Here is a 22,300-nt window from a genome sequence, read left to right as displayed (position 1 = left end):
CCTTTAAGAGCTATGTTCCCATAGACAAATAAAAAAAATAAATAAATCAGGTAGTAAAACCAAATTTTACTGTATTTTGTTTCGGAAAATAATCTTGGAAGTTAAGAGGAAAAAATGGTTTCCTCCATGGGCTTTGCAGTTTGTTTTTTGGCAAAAACAAATTTACCCATGATGCACATAACAAAGGTGATATCAAGCTACTATAATTTTGTTTTTTCTCGCCTTTTCTGGCATTGCAGTTTAACTTACTTCGATACACACACCTACAAACTCACACACACATACAAACTCACTCTATCCCTTCCTCATATATACCCATCTGTTTCTTATCACAAAAGTAGGGGGAAAAAAGAACTGTTAACTCTGAGGATGAACAAAACCCAACATCTTTAAAATTCATGAAATATTCCAGGTGTGGCAGTGTACACCTTCAGTCCTAGCACTCTGGAGTAGATCTCTACAAGTTCAAGGCAGCCTAATTATTACAACCAACGAGATATAGGAGACTATCTCAACACAACAAAACCACCACAGCCAACAAAAAAAGCCCCCAAATACATTAATTATAATTAAAGTATATGTACATATAGATATATACTGTAAATGAACCACATCCTCAAGGAAAACTCCCTCACCGGAAGATATTGATTACCTATATAGTTTTTTTAAAACAGACAATTCATACCTTTTTATTGCATTTTTCACAATGATAAGCATTTGCTCCTTCTAATAAATCTCCTTTGACATACTGTTCCATAGAATCAAGAAGATTTTGGTGGTTTCTAATGTCTACATTCAGAGTCGTAAAAGATTCTTCACATTCGTACCTAAAGATATTATTTAAGAAATTATCAGAAAAGGATTTACTCTTTAGTTTTCTAAATACTTCATTATGCATCTAATGAACTAAATTTTTAATATTCAGACTATGAAACCCCAAGAGGGAATATTACCAATACTGATGCTGCCATCAATGACAAACTAAGCCTATGAGTAGATAAAATAGTTTGGCTTATGTAAAAATAGCATCTCTAAAAATAATTACACTGTGGGGCAAGGCTTGGTGGCGTACGCCTATAATCCCAGCACTCTGGAGGCAGAGGCAGGCAGATCTCTGTGAATTCAAGGTCAGCCTGGTCTCCAAAAAGTCCAGGATATTCTAGGATACACAAAGACACCCTGTCTAGAAAAAACAAAACAAAACAAAACAAAACATTTTACACTTTGTGTGATCATGCTGGTTCTCTACCTCTATAACGTGGGACTTGAAATAGATCTGAGGTCATCAGGCTTGGAGATGAGCACCTTTATCTTGCTGAGCCATCTCACTGGCTTAAAATTATCATCTTGGGGATTGCAAAAACACCATTGACTTCTGTTTTAAAAGAATTTAAGCTGGGCATGGTGGTACACCAGCACTTGGGAGGCAGAGGCAGGCAGATCGCTGTGAGTTCGAGGACAGCCTGGTCTACAAACTGAGTCCAGGACAGCCAAGGCTACACAGAGAAACTCTGTCTTGAAAAACCAAAAAAACAAAACAAAAAAAACCCCCAACCAAACAAAAAACAAACAAACAAAAAAACCTGAAAACAACTTTTAAAATGTATTATTTATAGTTTGTGTGTGTGTGCTATTGCATACACAATACATGTCAGAGAACAACTTTGTGAAACTGGTTCTCTACTTCCATATTTTGTCAAACTTGAGCTTCCAAGTGACTTTACAAGCTGAACCAACTCACTGCCCCCAAACAATATTTTTGGGGGACTGGAGAGGTGGCCCAGAGGTTAAGAGCACTGGCTGCTCTTCCAAAGGTCCTGAGTTCAATTCCAGGCAACCACATGATGGCTCACAACCATCCATAAGGCAATCTGGTGCCCTCTTCTGGCAGGCAAGCATTACATGCAGGCAAAACAATGTATACAAAATATAAATAAATCTTTTTAAAAAAAGGAGAAAAAAAAAAAGAAAAAATGCTTTAAAAATTTATGTGTAAGTTTCTGTGTGCCCACAGAGGCCAGAAAAGAGTCCCCTGGAGTTTGGGTTATGGCTTTGAACTGGCTGATTGGGGTCCTGGGAATTAAAATTGGGTTGTATGGAAAAGCAACTAGAGTTTGTAACTGCCACCTGTCAAAGCCCCAGGTATTAGAACAAAATTATGTGCATGGGTATTTTGCCTGCATGTACATTTGTGTCAGATCTCCTGGAAACAGAGTTATGGACTATTTGTTCTGTGTCGCTATGTGGGGGCTGGGAATTACACCTGGGTCCTCTGCAAGAACTGCACCTCCAATTTTTTTGTTTTGTTTTCTAAGACAGGGTTTCTCTTTTACACAGAGCCCTGGCTATCCTGGACTTATTTAAACTCTAAAATAAAAGGCAAACTTTTAAATAACATCTCTAGTCATATGCAAACAGTTATAGTAGTTCTTTAGGAATATATAAAAGAATTGAAAGTATGAAATATAAGATATTGAAAGCAACAATGAAGTTATTTAACAAAATAAAAAAATCATCCCATAGTACTCAGATATCCACTATACTCAATTAGTTGTAGCAGTTTAATAGATATTGGTACATTCCATTTTTTATATTAGCACCAGTAAGAATTTTATTCTTGTTGGCATATAACAGTATTATATATTAGCACTTACCTATGTGGGCAGCCTTGACAAATCTTCTGATCAGCAAAGGAACCTCCCAAGACTTTACTTAGCATAGCTGGATGTCCTAAGGCTTTTAAAGCTTCATCTAAACTATCCACCAATGAGTTAAAGAACTCTAAAGCATCATGTTGTTCACGAAGATTAACAGGCTCACCCCACAGCCTGAGAAATGAATGGAATACAGCATGTAACATATGACAATCACAACAATACAAACTATTTCCTAGGGTTGTGGGTAAGGTAAACAATGACAGCATATTGAACCACCATAGGAAGTAGGAAGCAACACAAAAAGCCAGTACTTATGTTCAGAGTATGAGAGGAGAGTGAGACTCAGAGTAAAAGTGGTACTTCAGGGGCAAACAAATGCCATAGAAATACTGTTATGGTTGATAGACAGCATGGCTCTCAAAAGGGCAGTTGCTTCAGGTGCATTCTGAACCTGTAAATGAAGTGGGGGATCTTACAGGGATGTTTGCACTAAGTATTTTCCTAAATATTGGACTAAAGACAAAAACAGTTGAGCCTACATTTATTTGATTTTTTGGTTAGTTTTGGTTTTTTTGGTTTTTGGTGACAGGGTTTCTCTGTGTAGCCTTGGCTATCCTGGACTCACTTTGTAGACCAGGCTGGCCTTGAACTCAGAGATCCACCTGCCTCTGCCTCCCAAGTGCTGGGATTAAAGGTGTGCGCCACCACACCCGGTGTGTCTACATTTATTAAACTAATTTTTCCAAGTTAAAAAATGTTTGATTTGTTCTACAGTTGCTCTCTTCAGTGATGCAAGGACTAAAGTCAGACAAACTAATCCCCAAAACCAACTATTGCTCGTACACATGTATATAGCACAAAATGAGAACAGCTATTGTTCAAGCTCAGGTTCTAATGGAATCTACGCGAACATCTGACATTGAAGGATCTAAGTGTTTTCTTTCCAAGCAAGACATTTTAACAAATGCACTTTATATACTCTGAAGCACTGTTTGATAAGCATTTCTTGTTTGGCAAATAGTATCAGCTGGGTGTGGTGGCGCACGCCTTTAATCCCAGCACTCAGGAGCCAAGTGGATCACTGTGAGTTCAAGGACAGCCTGATCTACAAAGCCAGTCCAGGACAGCCAAGGCTACACACAGAAACCCTGTCTCAGAAAACAAAAAACAAACAACAACAAATATTTATTTACTATTATGTATACAGTGCTCTACCTGAATGTACATCTGCATGCCAGAAGAAGGCAGCAGATCTCATTATAGATGGTTGTGAGCAACCATGTGGTTGATGGGAATTGAACGCAGGACCTTTGGAAAAAAGGCTAGTGCTCTTAAGCCTCTGAGCCATCTCTCCAGCCCTGCACCTCACTTTTGCAGACTTGCCCCGAGTGCTGGGATTAAAGTTGTACATCACCACTGCCACCGCCACCACCAGCAGCTGGCAAGTGTAGTGTTTCTTACTTGAGTATAGTAGCACAATAGGTACTGACTTAAAAATGTCAACTGAAATAAAAAGAAACGAAACAAAATACCAACCACATAAACCCACCAGAGCAGTACATTTATGCTGTCTTTACCATAAAACTATGGGAAATATGATATGGTTACTATAATGATTGGTGAGGCAGTGTCTCACCATCTATGTAACAAGTTAAAGACTCTTCATCAAGTGATTATTCTAAAAGGAGCAAGCTTGGCCCTATCCTTATTCCCTGTTCATGGATTTTTTTTCTCATACACTCTGTCACATTAACAGAAGTCAACCAATGACCCCTTAGACTTCAAATCTTTAAAATTGACCTAAATAAACCTGTTTTCTTCATAGATTATCAGTGGGAAGGATTTCATTGTGTAAGTCGAGTGAGTTACTGCTGCTACCAGAAGAGACAGAAAAACACCATGTACCCTCCTCATGAGGGTAAACAAGAAGTCACACTACTCATCCAGTAGCCTTGCCTATCCCCTGCACAAAATAAAAAATACCATGCTAGTTTGATCAAGTTGCTGGATTGCATTGGGCACCTTAAAGAACATGCAGGGGAAAAAAGAGAAAATACTATTTGTGGAACATGTTCCTCGTGTGGTTTCTGATTTTGACAAAATATAGTGGAAAATTATTTGAGATAATGAGGAAAGTTCAAACATGGTATTCAATATCAAGGGAGCTTTAAAAAGCACAGTAATAGGTTCATTATAATGCTTTAAAAGACATCAAAGACACATAATGAAGTATTTATAGGTGATGCTATCACCTGTGATTTGTCTCAAAATAATTTGGAAAGAAGTAAGAATATGTCAGCCGGGAGTGGTGGCGCACGCCTTTAATCCCAGCACCCTGGAGGCAGAGGCAGGTGGATCGCTGTGAGTTCGAGGCCAGCCTAGTCTACAAAGTGAGTCCAGGACAGCCAAGGCTATACAGAGAAACCCTGTCTCAAAAAACCAAAAAAGAAGTAAGAATATAAGTAAGATTGTCTATGAGCTGACTACCAGTCAAGTGAAAGTATATATGAGTCCCCATGATTCTACTGTATATGCATCAAGTATTTTCAGAATCAAGGTAGTAATGCCTTAAGAGACTAAAGGAGGCTAGAAAGATGGCTCAGCAGTTAAGATCACTTGTTCTTAAAGAGGATCTGGTACAGTTCCCAGCACCCACATAGCAGCTAAGGACTATTTGTAATGCCAGTTCCAGAGGGTTCAATGCCCTCTCCTGGCCTCCAATAACAGCAGGCATGGATGTGGTGCATAGACATAAATTCAGACAAAACACCAACAAAAACATGTATATGAATAAAATAATTTTTGACTGAATGTGGTGGTCCATGCCTTTAATTCCAGCACTGTTGAGTCAGAGGAAAAATACATCTGAGAGCTCAAGGCGAGTCTAGTCTACAAAACAAGTTCTCAAACATCTAAGACTATATAGAGCAGTGGTTCTCAACCAATTTGGTAACCTGTATCTTCAAAAATACATACAATACAATTCATAACAGCAAAATTATGATTGTGAAATAACAATGAAAATAATTTTATGATTGGGGTCACCACAACATGAGGAACTGTATTAAATTAGGGTTGCACCATTAAAAAAAGCTGAGAACCATTGAATTTGAAGGTGTGTAGCTGGGGGTGGGCTTTGAGATTTCAAAAAAGCCTTCATCAGGACCACCACCTATTTTTCTACCTGTTGACTATGGATTAGGATGCAAAGTTCTAAGCTACTACTCCAGCACCATGTCTGTCTGCTTCCTACCAAGATGATAATGGACTGATAAGCCAGGACCCCCCCACCCAATTAAATGCCTTCTTTTTATAGAAGTTGCCTTGGTTACAGACTCCTTACAGCAACAGAACAGTAACTAAGACATCAAAAATGAGACTAAAGAATGTTGTCCCTGTATGTACCACATAGTATACAAGGAATCTATTTAACATGTTGAATAAAAAAACAAAAACAACGAAACAAGTAATTTTGTCCTTCCTCACTATAACAGTTAAGGGGAAAACCTACAGACTCTTACGCTCAAAAGAAAAAAAGAAAGTCTAAGGATACATTATTACTTTTGCTTAAATACTCAACATTAAGGTATCTTAAGCTATGTATTTTAGGAATATGAGCTATTCAATAAGTTTGTTGGCTTTTTTGTTTGTTTTGGTTTTTCAAGGCAGGGTTTCTCTGTGTAGCCCTGGCTGTCCTGGACTTGCTTTTTGGCCGGGCTGGCCTCGAACTCACAGAGATCTGACTGCCTCTGCCTCCCAAGTACTTATTCATCCAGTTTTAAGATGTGTTTTATTACTATCCACCCATACTTTACCTGAACTGTTTCCAAAATCCTCTGGGCACATAGTACTGTAGTCGAGAAGCAGCTAAATGACCAAAAATAACCTGAAGGTGTCTTAGAACACCAATATTGTACTCTTTCCTATCTTCTGTTTTACTCAGTGCTGGTTTGTCTTCAAATTGTTGAGGATATCCAAACACATCGTCCCTTGGATCAACATTGCTCTAGAAACCAAAAAGATACCATTAATAAGCCAATCAGAAATGTAGTAAAATATGTTCAAATAAATTCCAGTTAGTGAATATACACCTTTACTTGGTTTCCGAGCACCTAATTTTCAAAAGGTGTTTATACTTAATTTTTAGCCTTAGTCTTTATTCATGTCATTTCACATAGGTGAGAATTTAGACATTAATAGCTATAAAAGAATAAAGCTGAATGTCCCTTAAGATTACATAGAAAACCCAATTCAATTTGCACTGATGTACTGAAAATTAGAGCTAAAAACCAAAACTCTCAGCCAGGCATGGTGGCACATGCCTGTAATCCCAGTACTATGGAGTCAGGGGAAGGTGGATTGCTGTGAGTTTGAGGCCAGCCTGGTCTACAAAATGAGTATAAGACAGCCAAGGCTACACAGAGAAACCCTGTCTCGAAAAAACAGACAAAACCAAAGCACTCTTGAAGGCAACTTGAAAGCTAGGACTACACAGAGAAACCCTGTCTAAAAAACAAAACAAAACACTGTTGCTGATATTGATTTCTTACTATGACTTCAAAGGTACAAGCAACATAACAAGTTGGATCTCAGAAAAATGAAAAAAAAAAAAAAAAACCTTGTGTAAATATACTGTCAAGAGAGGCAATGAATGCATTTACTGTAGGAGGAAAATGGAAAATCACTTATCCAACAAGAAGCAGAATCCAGGATAGAGAACTCCTTAAACCCACAATTCAAAATTTAAAATTCTAAAAAGCTGGAAAGTCTTTAACTCCAGCACTTAGGAGGCAGAAACAGGCAGAATTCTATAAATATGAGGCCAATCTGGCCTACACATCAAGTCACAGTCCAGCCAGAACTACATATAATGAGACTCCACTTAAAAAAAAAAAAAAAAAAAGGAGAGAACACCAAGGCCGGTATATATGGACCCAGGGGTGGGAGGGGGTGGAGGGGGCTGCACAAACTGGCCATTGCTGATTTAAATGAGTCAAACTTCAACTTCTATCAAATACTACTTTGAAAAGACAGGTAATTTAACTGTTGTGTTGGAGACATACTCCACAAAGTGGTAGCCCAAGTAGGAGATGCTATGCTAAATTTCAAACATACTTTTGACAGTTTAAGGAAGAAAAACAAGGCACAATTAGTTCTTTATATACACTGACAGCATCTGTGGATTCACAATGGTAAATATTGGGAGGAAATTTGAATCTGTACCAAATGTGTACAGGCTTTAAAAAAATCACTTCTTATGCAATACAAAAACCATACAGCATTGACACTGTTTGAGGTATTATATATAATCTAAAGATGACCTAAATCATCTATAGATTATTGTGTAGGTTCCATTCAGACTAACTTATCAGTGGATTTTGATATTCTGTGGTGGGGATGGCGGATGTTGGAAGTGAATTCTGGACCAATCTCTCCTGTGGAAACTGACTGGCAAGTGTACTTCTGCCCTCAGTAGCCAATGAGAAGATGGCATCAAACACAGAAAACAGAAGTAATAGAAGTAAAATTTACCTCATTGTCCTGCTTCTCATCCCCAGACATATCATCATCTACATCACTACCTGTGCCTTCAATTGCAAGAATACCGTTCCTGATAGAGGGAATCATATAGAGTTGCTGAATCACAGAATTCATGTAACAAGTAGCACCAGCATTTTTCAACCCTACAAATCCTTTTGGGGGGCGGGGTCCAACAGGTGGCAGGTACTCCCACTCAGTAAGTGCTTCACAAGCTGAAAAAGAAAGAAGTCTTATGAGCATAAACAATTTTGTGCTTTTCAAGCTCTATTAACCTGACACAATAGTAACACTACTACCTAAGCAGCCACTGCAGCAGGGCTCTCACTTGGATTTCTCCATTAATAAACTGCATTAAAGACAGATAGCAACTCACATCAATGCAGGCTCCTTCATCTACAGATGTATGATCCTAATTTGTTTTTGAGGCAGGGTTTCATATAACTAGGCTAGCCCAGAACTATCACTGTAACTAAGGATGATCTTGAACGTAAGATTCTCCTTATTTTACCAACCCCCAGCACTGGAATTATAGGTATGCCAAGCAAACATTCTACCAACTGAGGCACATGCCCAACTCATACAAACCCTATTATTTTTAATGTGGCGTTGCTTCTATGGCAGTCTCTAATATACTCACATGAGAGAGCATACAGCTAACAATTCCTTGTTAGGTTTGGGTTTCTCTGTACAATCCAGTCATTATGTACTTTTTGAAAAATATTTTTGGTATTTTTATTTATGTATATGTTTATGTGTATACAGGCCAGAAATATGTGTAGAACCCCTAGAGTTGGAGTTACAGTATTTATGAGACATACAACGTGGGTGCTGGAAACAAACCTCAGGGCATCTACAATAGCAGCAAGCATTCTTAACCAGTAAGCCACTATTAACTTTTAGTTTATACGCATAACGGCATGTGGTGGTTGCTCAGCTTTAATGAAATCTATTCATTCATGTTTGTGGTTTCAATAAGCGCCCAAAGCCACCTGGACTTATGCCCTGGTCTGACACTTGCAAATGTAGTTAAGGTTAAAACTAGTTCTGCTTATATCTATTCACACAGTGCTATTTTTGAGGAGCAAACCAGATAGATACTTACTAAACATATCCTTATATTTCTGTACCTAGTATAAAGTTGGAAACATTGTAAAAATAACTTTCTAGGTGGCCAGTTAAATAAATGACAATATACAAAAATGAAAGGCACACAGCCAAGAGATGAATAGGTAAACCATTTAGGTGTTGGATAAGGAATAATGACAGCTAAATCTAAGTGAAGACTATCAGAGGGCTAGAGAGATGGGGCTAAGCAGTTAAGAACATTGGCTGTTCTTCCAAAGGACCTAAACACACAGAGAAGATGAGAAGAAACAAACAAATGATTATGGCTCAAAAAGGCCAAGGGAACAGAGGAGAAGAAATGTACTTTTTACTGTATACTATTTTTAGCACTTGTGTTCTTTTATTTTATTTTGTAAGCTGCTTTGATCACGGTGTTTTATCACATTAATGGAAAATTAATACAAATATGTTGGCTTCAAACTCACAACCATCTTTCAAAGTACTAGTTTACAAGTATGTACTGCCATACCCAATTTGTACTTAAATCCCATCCCCCTTGCCCCAGACAGTTTTTCTCTGTATAGCCTTGGTTGTCCTGGAACTAGCGCATAAACCAGGCTGGATTCACACACAGAGATCCACCTGCCTCTGCTTCCCCCAGTGTTGGGGTTAAAAGCGTGCATCACAACCCCTAAAAAACTTTTAATATGCAAATGTTTTAACTCTAAAGGAAACCTCCTCTCCATGAAGCTAAGACAAAAATTTCACCTCATTATACTTAATTTGCGAGAAATGAGAGAAGTGGAGGTACTTCTCTATGAGGGCCTGAAAGGTTTCCTGAGTCAGTAGATTAGTAGATTTAGCTTCTGGTTGCATTGACTGCTGCTCCTGACTACAATGGAGATAGGCTGTACTTCAGATTTGAACAATTACATTTGACTTATCAAAAACCTTGCACTTGTACTACCACTTATGGTCTCATATCTACTTGCTAAAAAAATCTTTTTTTTTTAGTATAGACTAAATATGACCTACAGATGTTTATTAAAAAAAAAAAAAGCAAACAGAATCTTAAACAGAACCATCACCACAACCTTATGTTATAAAGTACTTACTAGTTATGGCTGTACCAATGTAATACATTTCAGTCAAAGAGTCTACTATCTGTTTGAGGTTCCTCACACAGCCAACGGCTAATGCTACAAGTAACTCAAAACCAGCATTAATGGTAGCTGGTGAGCCACAGACAGGAATGGCCTGTTCAGCTGGGAGTTCTCCATTTCTCATATACTGGAGGTAAACATTGGATGCAGGAAAAATAAAATCGTCGATTAATTCCTAAACAGTTGAAAGAAAGGATTATATATTAGCAATGACATTCTGGAAAGAGAAATATTTGTTTTAGAATTTCAAACTTCTTTACATCACAGAAAATTTATGTGGGTTTTTTAGTGAAAATATTTCACTTTTAAACACTATTTACCAACACATCTAATTTCTTATTTATTTATATTTACATATTAAGGCATAACTGTTGCAGTACCCAACAATTTATATTTTACATTTACTTTTTTTCTTTTCCTTCCTTTCTTTTCTTTTTTTGAGAAAAGAGTCTCTATGTAGTCCTGGCTGTTCTTGAATTCAAGAGATCCTTGTGCTCAGTTCTATTTTATATTCACCTTAACAATCAAATGGCTATCAATACAAGCCAATTTTGAATAAAATTATACTAAAATAACTTTTTTGGGGGGGAATTCTCAATTACCCTGTTAAAAACATTCAGCAAACCAGGCATGGTGGTGCACACCTATAATCCCAGCACTCAGGAGGCAGAGGCAGGAAGATCGCTGTGATTTTTAGGCCAGCCTGGTCTACAAAAGCAAGTCCAGGATAGCCAAGGCTAAAACAGAAAGACCTTGTTTTAAAAAACAAAAAACCACTCAGTAAAGGGCTAGAGAGATGTCTCAGAGGTTAAGAGCATTTCCTGAGTTCAATTCCCAGCAACCACATGGTGGCTCACAACCATCTGGGATCTGATGCCCTCTTCTGGCATGCAGGTGTATATATAAATAGAACACTCATACCTACATATAAATTAATTAATAACACTCATCAAAGAATCAAATTCTTTGGTGAACATACGACATAGTCTTTACAAAACATAGGCTGCCAGGTATGGTGGCACATACTTTTAATCTTAGTATTTAGGAGTCAGAGGCAGGCAGATCTCTGTGAATTCCAAAATAGTCAAAACTATATAGACTACATCTTCAAAAAGGAAAACAAAACAAAACATATGCTTGATTCATTTAAATAGCCTTAGCTACAGTTCAGATTTTTCAAAAAATAAAGATAAAGTAACACTTTATACTGACATGTAATTACATGTAATACCTAGAAACATGCTATGGCCACTAGAAGACACAACTGCTTTACATTGTATAAACAGATATTGTAACCTTGGTAATTTTAAAAATTTTAAAGATTTATTTATTTATTACGAATACAGTGTTCTTGCACGTGTACCTGCACACCAGAAGATGGCACCAGATCTCATTACTGATGGTTGTGAACCACCATGTAGTTGCTGGAAATTGAACTCAGGACCTTTAGAAGAGCAGCCAGTGCTCTTAATCTCTGAGCCATCTCTTCTGCCCCTGGTAAAGATTCTTAAAAGGCAGATTTTAGGGGCTGGAGAGGTGGCCGTTCTTCCAAAGGACCTAGGTTCAATTCCCAGAACCCACTTGGCAGTTCACAACTGTGTGTAATTCCAGTTCCAGGGACTGTAACACTCTCACACAGGCTGAATGCCAATGTATAAAATACAGATTTTTTTTTAAAGGCAGCTTTTTATAAAAGGTCAAGATATCACACCAAAGGCCTAGTACAGATTCAATGACAACACTTAGAAGGTTACGATATGTAGTTTAGAATCAAGAACACAAACTTACTTTAATGAGATTAGCACCTCCCTTTTCACAACCAATATGAAACTTTTTCTCAGGAGTCTGAAAAGCCAGGAGCTCTTTTGTAACCCCAAGGTGTCCTTCCAAGATCGTCTCTTCAACACCTGTCTCACCCGTTCTTTTAACATCATCCTGCCAAAGGAAAAAAAGGTAAATGCTTAACTTATGAAACGGAGGAATCTGACCAAGACAGCTAAAAGGACATGAGACAATTCCTCTAAATCTTTCTAGTAAAGCAAGTTTAAATTACTTTCATTTTTATAGGCATATGATTTACAAATTAATAAGAAATGCTAATCTGAGGGCTAAAATCTGTTGTGGTTGGGGTGCACACTGTCCTTCAAAAGGATCCTATGTTTGGACACTTGGTCCTAGCTTTGGGGTGCTATTTGGGACACCAAAGAAAACTCCAGAAGATGGAACCTTTCTGGAGGAAAAACATTAGTTAGAAGGGCGTGTTTGTCGGCTTTGAGTTTTTGCCTGACTTACATTCTATCTCTGGCTATTCAGTTTCAATGTGAATGACCAGCTTTCTGCTTCTGCTGCAATACCTTCCCTTGACATGATAGACTGTTAACTCCTTCTCCCTTGTTTTTGTTGGGATAGCATAGCACAGCAGCAGAAAAGTAACCAATATATGTATACATCTCTTCAGAAATAAATTTGCATGTAAGAAGTCAAAAAACATATGATCAAAATTCGTGTATTTGACTACTTTTGGTTTTCTTTTGGAGGCGGAGAATGGGACACCAGCATTTTCTTTTAAAATAACAACTTGATGAATGCGAAAAAGCTAAAAACTGTAGCAAAACCTTAGTATAACAACCCGACACCCTACCCTGACCAAAAAGGTCTCACTATGTAACCCTGAATTCAGAAATGTTACTAGGGCTAAAAAGCATGTAACCACCATGCTTAGCTTTTATCTAACTCTTAAAAGCACACGTCTTTTGTAAATAGTAATGCATTCATTCTGTAAAGCACAACACAACAAAAAAATCTGTTCTAGTTTGGAGTTTCTTCCTCAAAATGTTCTAAACTATCAACCATTTATTAATGAAACACTATTTCTTAACGACAGAAACAAACAGTATTAATTGTGACTTACCCTAATTCTTTTAAGCCAATCAATTTCATTATTGAGAAGAACTTCAGCATTGGGTACATTAATGTTACTGTTGTAAGCATAATTAAGAAGGTGCCTTAAAAGAGTAAAGTAGTCGCCTGAATGTTTAGCCCTCTCTCTGGCTGTGCTCTGAAAATGATAAAATATAGTTTAATGAGTCAATATGTTCATGCTTAGAATACCCTTTTCAAAAACCCTGAGTTAACAAATGTTTTACTGTTAATAAAACCAGTATAGACAGCCATAACTGATATAAGCTAAACTCAAATTCTTGAGTATCCTTCCTTGATGAAGGGATTAGTTACAGTGGTAAACATATTTTTAAGTCTCTTACCCCCAAAACAGTAAAGAGCAGAGTAATGAAGAAAAGTAGAGGCCTGTGTCCCATGCAGCATCTGGTGCACATTAAGAAAAATTGTTCCTGCGCCACTTGACGAACAGTCCTAAAATGGAAATTATATACATTTAATATATTGTTTTCTCTTGGGGAGGGGGATGATATTATTGAGAACATATATTAACATGCATTTAAAAAGTCATGAGAAAATACATAAGTAGATGAGGTTACCACTTCATGTCAAAGGCTATGACCTAATACTGTGACTAAAGAGTTTGAGGGATGCTTTCTAACCTTTCTCCAAACAGGCTAAAAACTCTAATGCTCTATAACAAACCTTAAAACTCCTCTACCAGCGATGTGCACACCTTTAATTCCAGCACTCTGGAGGCAGAGGCAGGTGGATTTCTGTGAGTTCAAGGCTAGCCTGGTCTACCAAGCAAGTCCAGGACAGCCAAGGATACAGAAAAGAAACCATGTCTTGAAAAACAAAAATAACATAAAAAAAAAAAACCATACACCTACTAGCCCTCTTACAAAGAAATTTCATCCAACAGTACTTGAGAAGAGGGGCCAGTAAGCATTATGGTATCACAGAAAAGATACTGCTACAGGTGTTCCTTATACCACAGTATTGATTCCAAAAGCATGCTCTCCCCACAGAAGGAACAGCCACAAAAGGAAATGCCAATTTTTTCAATCTAAAGAAATGGTGGTAAGGCCTGGCCAAGAATATGGTGATAAATCTTTCAAGCGATTCTGACATTTTAGAGATGTCAGGACAGAGAACCACTGTGCTTATACAGTAGTTCCTCTAAGATGATTCATGACATGGGAATTTTATTTAACCATTATGAATCAATCTTTTCCAGCAAGGCTTACATACTATATACCCTTCACTAGAATAAATGCTCCAACTCCAAGGGGGCGGAGATACCTCTTTTGACATGGTGCTTCTACAACCCCAAAGAGTAACTGAGATATAAGCTTGTGTTCAAGAACCAGTTACAGTTAAGTCAATGACAATACAACATTCAGATCTGGGTCTGAATTTAAGATTTTTTTCAAGTAGAGAATGCTCAAATGGTAAAGTCTAGGCAAAATATAAAATTATCAAAAACTTCAAAATGTGAAGCACCTCTGGTCCCAAGTACCTAAGAAAGGGCGATTTATTGTAAGAGGGGGAAAAAATTCAGATACCTTAAAAAATAATTGACATCTTAATCTCCTAAGTATACTAAATCTAGGTAGATATTATTATTACAGACAAGTTAAGAAAAACAATGAGATGAAGTGCTTCAGAAAAACAGGGGTTAAATAAGGGCAATGGATACAGCTCAGTGGTAGAGAACTGCTTGCCTAGCACCTCAGGGCCCTGGGTTCTAACCACTACCACAGAAACCCAGCTACATAACACACAAATAAAAGTGAGGGGGCAAAATAATTTTCTGACTTAGACAGTGGGAATCTTATCAACAAAATAACAGAAAACCTATTACAGTAAATTCCTTTTAGTCTAGATATGAAAAACTTGCTAATTGAAGGATTTTGAAAGAAAATCAAGAGAGCAAAAAAAAAAATCTACTTTAAGGTTTGACTTCATTAAAAGTGTTGACTTATCATCTTTCCTTCCTTTATAACCACCATGCAAATGCATTATTAAATACTACAATGATTCATCCTATTCTCCTTTTCAATGTACAGAGCTGTCCAACTATGTTCAAATTTTCTCAAAGAGGTAATAGCAAGCTTTCACTGTTCTGTACTTGCTTCGATCCCATGAAAAATACTTTATTTCCTTTCTTTTATTGGTTTTTCAGGTTTCTCTGTGTAGCCTTGGCTTTCCTGGAACTTACTCTGTAGACCAGGCTTACCTCGAACTCAGATCTGTCTGCTTCTGCCTTCCAGTGCTGGGGTTAAGGGCATGTGCTGCTAACCACCACTACTTCACTGAAAAAGAGTTTCTTAATGGGTCAGACTGGCTGTTTTCAAAGAAATTACTCAAGGTTTTTTTCTGATCAGTAAACATTCTCATTCATACTCTACATCATATTTGTGTGTTGTCAGGAGTAGGCAAGTTGTACCTGACCTATTAGAGATACCAATTAGATTTTGTGGGGTTTCTGTTTGCTTTGCTTTTTGTTTTTCAAAGCAGGGTTTCTAGAAACTTGGCAAGTCCTAGAACTAGCTCTGTAGCTGAGCTCAAACTCTGGCCTCAAACTCAAGAGATCTGTCTGCCTCTGTCTTTAGTCTCACCAATAGTGAGATTAAAGGTACGCACTTCTACCACCTCTCAGCTGCAGTTGTTTTTAGTTTTCTTTCCTTTCTTTTTTGAGACATAGCCTTGTTATGTAGCCCTAATTGTCCTAGAACATGTAGAGCATCCTGGCCTCAAATTCACAGAGGTCCCCTTGCCTCTGCTGCCAGGGTGTGTGCCATCATGCCTGGGCTAATTAGCTTGCCTAACTACCTTACATGTCAAGATCAGCATCAGGCTAGTATAAAAGGATGGAAACCATTTTCTACAAATTTGAATGCCTAAATTGAATGATTTGTTTAAAACAGCATTACTGATACTGGTAAAATGTTCTTGAAATGGAAAGATGAGGGATTTATTATGATCAATTGATCTTTAGTATAAAATGCATGTTCATATGGTAGCACTTTTTATAAATTTCACATTAGATTAACAGTTGGCACAGACAGGAGATCAATGTTCTATCCAACTTTGACAAGTAAAACTAAACATATTTAAATGAGGGCAAACATTATTAAGTGAAATTTTCTTCAACATTAATGTACCACAGAGAGTATTTGGTTTCTGTGATATGTTGTACTAACATAAGTTTGACTCTACTTACAAAAACAAGATCAAGTTTTTTAAAAATTGAAAATGAAAACTTACTTGCTATGACAGTGCAATAGTAAGTCAATAATAAATGTCTGCCAAGCTTTTTCTTTACTTAGAGCATCTAAGGCTGTTGGAATCAAGGCGAAACACAATGTCATCACTTCCAATGCTTCACAGCAAACCTGTTCATCTTCAAGGTCTGGCTCATTGGCTGCATTGCTCTGCAAAATTGTAATTGGGAACAAATTACTTAAACAAAGCTTTTAAAGAAAAACCATATGTAATATAAAAGTGTAAGGGAAAACTCCTGGCTGGGGAACAGAGGAAACAAGAAAGAGAAGCAAGAACAAAAACAAATTCTGTTTTGAAAGTGCAATTTACTCAAAGGAAGGATAGCAGGCTACCAAGAAGAGACTTGATGCCCTATGAGCATATACAGGGGGAGGAGGTCCCCCACAGTCATAGGGGAGGGGAGTAGGGTGAAGGCAGGAGGGAGGGAGGGAGGAATGGGAGGATACAACGGATGGGCTAACAATTGAGATGTAATATGAGTAAATTAATTTTAAAAATCCAATTCTTTTTAAGTCAATTTAGAAATTACTTAAAAGAAAGCTTAGTGCTTAAAAATTCACCTACTCAGTTAAAATACTTGGTCCCTCTCCTTACCCATATTTCGAGGTCTTTTCGAATAGTATGGAAACAACTATAATAAAAAGTAAAGTCTAAGGCTGTGACACAAAAGGGGTTGAAGACATATAATGAGCATATATATATATCATTAAGCACTATGTAGTGAGAATGCTCCTAAAGGCCTTCTGAGTTGTATGCTTCTGAACCAACAACCAACCATTCCTTATGAACCACTCTGGCACAATACAGAGGAAATGTTAAAACAGATCCATTATATATAGCTTTTCTACTGTGCTACTTTATTTAAAAAACACAAACAAACTACAATCTCTGTGGACAATTGCTCAGAAAGGGTTTGAAATTTTTCCTAATCCAAAATATGCTGTGATTTTACTCAAAAGTCAGTACTATAGTAGATGTGGCTGAAAAAGGCTGTCAATTATTTTGCTGAATATGAAGGGGATGCTACTATATTCTTAAGAATGTAGCAGTGGGGGGCTGAAGAGATTGCTCAGAGAGCAAGAGCACTGTCTGTTCTTCCAGAGGTCCTGAGTTCAATTCCCAGCAACCACATGGTGGCTCACAACCATCTATAATGTGATCTGACGCCCTCCTTCTGGCCTGCATGTGCAGGCAGAGCACTCATATACATATAAACAGTTTGGGCTGGAGAGCTGATTCAGTGGTTAAGAGCACTTTTTGCTCTTACAAAAGAACCGGGGTCAATTCAAAGCATCTGTATGGTAGCTTTCAAGGACCAGGCCTTCATGGCACACATACATGCATGTAGGCAAAACACTCATAAAGATTTAAAAAAGTAAAAAGAATAAAATAAATAGAACTAAAAAAAAAAAGCCTGTGAATGCAGCAGTATCCATAAAACAGGTATACATGACAGAACTCTAACTTACAAAGGACTAAAAAATAATGGGAAAAAAATTAGAAAAAGCATAGTTTTTGATAGTCTGACTTCAGTTAAATGGAAAACCTATCCATCTATCTGTGCACTTATTTATTTATTTATTTATTTATTTATTTATTTATTTATTTAATGAGACAATGTTTCTCTGTGTAGTCCTGGAACTCAATTCTGTAGACTGGGGTGGCCTCAAACTCAGGGCCCCACCCGCGCTCTGCTTCCCAATGCTGAGATTAAAGGGGTACAACACCACCATCTAGCAAATTTATTTATTTTCATTTTATGTGCATTGGTGTTTTGTCTGCATGTCTGTCTGTGTGAGGGCGTCAGATCTTGGAGTTACAGACAATTATGAGCTGCCATGTGGGTGCTGGGATTTGAACCCTGGTCTTCTCAAAGAGCAGTTAGGTGCTCTTAACTGCTGAGCCATCTCTCCAGACCATTCCATTTTTAAAGCAGCGTCATAGCAGGATTAAATTCTTTATTTTCAAAGTAAATCTTATTGTTGGGAGGTGGTCTGGTGTATTTTGATGCTAATTAATAAAAAGCCATCGCACCTGGGCAGGGCAAATGGGATAGGGGTGGCTAAGGTTCCCAGGCATGAGGAGACAGAGAATCTTGGGAGGAGACAGGAGAAGAGGAGAGAGGGAAAGAAGGCTGCCATGGGTTAGGTGGAGGAGAGAACACATGGCCAGCGTGGATGGAGATTTGGCCCAGATGAAGAACATTAGCAAGTATTTGGGATTGTGGATGGGAGGTAGCTTGATAGAAATTATTAGAAACAGATGGCATGGGATATGGGCCTGGTATGGGGTATGGAATACCTGCCCCACTATGGGAAGTCGTTTACAAAATTGATATCTGTCCTGCCCCAAGTTAACTAAGGCTATTTTAAAATATAACAGGTGTCTGTGTCTTGATTGATTGCTAGTGGGTTAGAAAATACTGCAATTATAGGCCTGATAATAATAATAACTAGGCCAACTGGTAATATAACAGCAACAAACTATAGCTACAATTTAATAACTTTGCAAGTGATTAGATTTTTAAAGATAAACATAGTAGAAGTGTAGCCATATGCACATTAACTAACATTCATTTATATATAGGGGGAAATAGTTTTCACATTTCTTACCTTCTCATAAATTTTTGTGATTTCTTCATTTGGGCTGAATACCAGTTGTAAACCTCCACATCCTGATGTCCAAATAATTTTTTGTATAGCTCTAATTACACATATGTCAGGCATGTATCTTGAAGCCTATTAAAATAATAATTAAAACAGTTGGTAAGATTATTCATATTAGCCAGACAGTGGTAGTGCACACCTTTTAATCCCAGCACTCGGAAGGCAGAGGGATCTCTGTGAGTTCCACAACAGCCTGGTCTACAGAGAGTCCAGGATAGCCAAGACTACACAGAGAAACCCTGTCTAGAAAGAAAAGATTATTAGTGTTGATCATAGAAAATTATAACCATTGCACTCCCAGGTGTCAACTCAAAAAGAAAAAGAAAGTTCAAATTATGGTATAAAATTTTCATAACACTTTTATTCATATCTAAAAGGGGAACACTCAGTGTATTTTCTCAAAGAAAAAAATGGAATACTCACAATAATAATACATTAGTTTTATTATATGATGCATTTGCTTATTTATGTGGGTCTGAATATATGCATGCATGCATACACACGCATACACACACACACACACACATATGTTTTTGAAACAGGGTTTCAGCTCTGGCTATTGTGGAACTCACTTTGTAGACCAGGTTGGCCTAGAATTCACAGAGATCTGCCTACTTCTGCCTCCCTAGTGTTGGGATTAAAGGTGTGAGCCACCATAACTGGTTTTTTTTTAAAGATTTATTTATTAATTATGTATATAGTACTCTGGCTGCATGTACACCTGCAGGACAGAAGAGGGCATCAGATCACATTATAAATGGCTGTGAGCCACCATGTGGTTGCTGGGAATTGAACTCAGGACCTCCGGATGAGTAGTCAGTGCCCTTAACCTCCAGCCCCCATAATTGGTTTATAATGGAATAATATTTAACAAAAATGAATGAACTACTGAGCCTTATAACACTGCCAACTAAAAGTCATTATTATTAACTTTTTAAATTTATTTTTTGAAATTGGGTCTTGCAATGCAAGCTGGCCTTTTATTTGTTAGCTTTCTGCTTCAGCCTCCAAGTGTGGGATTATATGCACATGGTCTAACTGGATTGAACTCAAAAAAATTAACTCTTTTATAGGGACAAAAAAGTTACTGATTATGTACACTCTAAAAGAATGTTATGTATTATACAAAAAGTTGAAAATGAAGTACTAATAATACTAATTCTAGAAAACCATTATCTAGACTGAAATAGGAAAATATGAACGACTTAAAAAAGTTGTTTTAGGGGTTAGAGAGATAGCCCAGTGGTTAGGAGCATTGGCTGCTCTTCCAGAAGAACCAGGGTCAGTTCTCAGCATACAAATGAAAGCTCAGAACCATCTGTAGCTCCAGTTCCAGGGGATCTAAATGCCTTCTTCTAATCTCCAAGGGAATCAGGCATGCCAGACATGCAAAATGAACACAGACATATTACATGTAGGCAAAACACACATAATAAAATGAAAAAATTTAAATATGAAGTAAATTTGATAATTAAAACATTGAATATATGTCCTATATAACTTTTACAATACTAACCTCATCAGAAATCTGCTGAGCAAGACGAACAGACACATTTCTAAGCATGCATTCAGATGATGGGTTAGGAATGCTCTGAAGGGCACTTTGTAGCACCACTGCTTGATCATGAGTTACTTGGTTGACCTGGAAAAAAGGTAACCATTTTATTTGAATACTCTATGACTTGACTCAATCATCTGTACTCCATTCAACATTTCCTCTGGATGTTTTCATTCCACATTCAAACATAAAGCACTCCACCCTGCCAACATGGTATGCAAGTGGTACAAATTTCTCCACAATCCCCTATTCCAGATTAATTTAATCCATGTCTCTACAAACAGATCAAGTCCAATCTCATCTAAAGATACAGTAAATCGTGATGTCTTTTACATGTGTATCCTGCTTATAATCTCCAGTTATCAAATTCTACTTTGAAATTCAGAAAAAAATAGAACTATGAAAAAAAAAAATAAAACTGAGCTGGGAGTGGTGGTACATGCCTGTAGTCCCAGCACTCAGAGAGGCAGAGGCAGGCAGATCTCTGTAAGGCCAGCCTGGTCTACAAGAGACTCCAGGACAGAGAAACCCTGTCTCCATAAACTGAAACCAAAAAGAAAAAAAACCCAAATGGGATAAGACAATTATTGAGGGATGAAGAGATGGCTCAGTGGTTAGGAGCACTGGCTGTTCTACCGAAGGACCCTGGTTTATTTCCAAGCACCCAGATGGTAGCTCACATCTGTCTGTAATCTCAGTTAAAGGTGATCCAACACTCTCTCACAGAGATAAGTGCAGGAAGAACAGCAATGTACATAAAATAAAAAAATAAGTATTTTTTAAAAGAAGATATTATAACCTCCTCCAAGTCTCCCATTATTCTGTCTTAAATATTGTCAATTACCTAATTACTCCCTTTCACTTTCAATCTCCACTGCCTTTTAGGATTGATAGTAGGCCAATCTTGGGTATAAGAGAAAAATTCTATTAACAAGATAACCATGGAAAGAAAATTTCAACACTGAACTCTAGACTTTAGAATTGCTAAGAAATTTAACCTTAGAAATTTTTTATCTACAATTAAAGATCTTAAATAACTAAAACAAGTCTGTATTACCGATGGCAGGGGATTCACGCCTTCTACACCTGGCTGACAAGCTTCTGCCACAGCTCGAACATGGCCATAGCCAATGGCAGTTAGTAACAGTTTGGCTATTTTAAGAGCATTGAGGTAGGCACCCCTTCGAGTTTCCATATCTGCATTTGGTAGGAAGTTATTTCTGGTTAGCATACTCAGGACAAGGGGCAGACCACCACTTTTCAAGAAGTGAAACTGAAAATCAGAGGAATCATCAGCCAGGGGTGCACCAGCAGGCATTAACAAGGCATAGACTACCTGAAAATAAAAGGGGGAGGGGGAAAAGAGAAGGATTGTATTAAAAGGGATTTAAAATTCAACTTCGATTTCAGCAACAAGACTGCTAAGACATTATTGGTCATTTCAAAACCACCTTGTTATAA

General features: G+C 37.5%; 1 protein-coding gene across 11 annotated transcripts in view; it reads right to left on the bottom strand.

The window, feature by feature from the left end:
• The window catches only part of USP9X (ubiquitin specific peptidase 9 X-linked), a 144,647-nt gene that overhangs the window by 17,031 nt on the left and 105,316 nt on the right, over positions 1 to 22,300 (bottom strand). For all 11 annotated transcript variants that reach the window (XM_084790788.1, XM_084790787.1, XM_084790786.1 and 8 more), the window contains 12 exons: positions 21,897 to 22,175; positions 20,798 to 20,923; positions 19,228 to 19,353; positions 16,598 to 16,764; positions 13,690 to 13,798; positions 13,338 to 13,484; positions 12,215 to 12,361; positions 10,379 to 10,601; positions 8,190 to 8,410; positions 6,473 to 6,663; positions 2,655 to 2,828; positions 686 to 827 (listed from right to left, as the gene is read on the bottom strand). In XM_084790788.1, coding sequence (XP_084646914.1) covers positions 686 to 827; positions 2,655 to 2,828; positions 6,473 to 6,663; positions 8,190 to 8,410; positions 10,379 to 10,601; positions 12,215 to 12,361; positions 13,338 to 13,484; positions 13,690 to 13,798; positions 16,598 to 16,764; positions 19,228 to 19,353; positions 20,798 to 20,923; positions 21,897 to 22,175 — 2,052 coding nt within the window. The remainder of the gene's footprint in view (positions 1 to 685; positions 828 to 2,654; positions 2,829 to 6,472; positions 6,664 to 8,189; positions 8,411 to 10,378; positions 10,602 to 12,214; positions 12,362 to 13,337; positions 13,485 to 13,689; positions 13,799 to 16,597; positions 16,765 to 19,227; positions 19,354 to 20,797; positions 20,924 to 21,896; positions 22,176 to 22,300) is intronic.

Source organism: Acomys minous (assembly GCF_964271855.1).
Source record: "Acomys minous genome assembly, chromosome: 7".
Taxonomy (NCBI): Eukaryota; Metazoa; Chordata; class Mammalia; order Rodentia; family Muridae; genus Acomys; species Acomys minous.
This window is presented reverse-complemented; position numbering and strand designations above follow the sequence as displayed.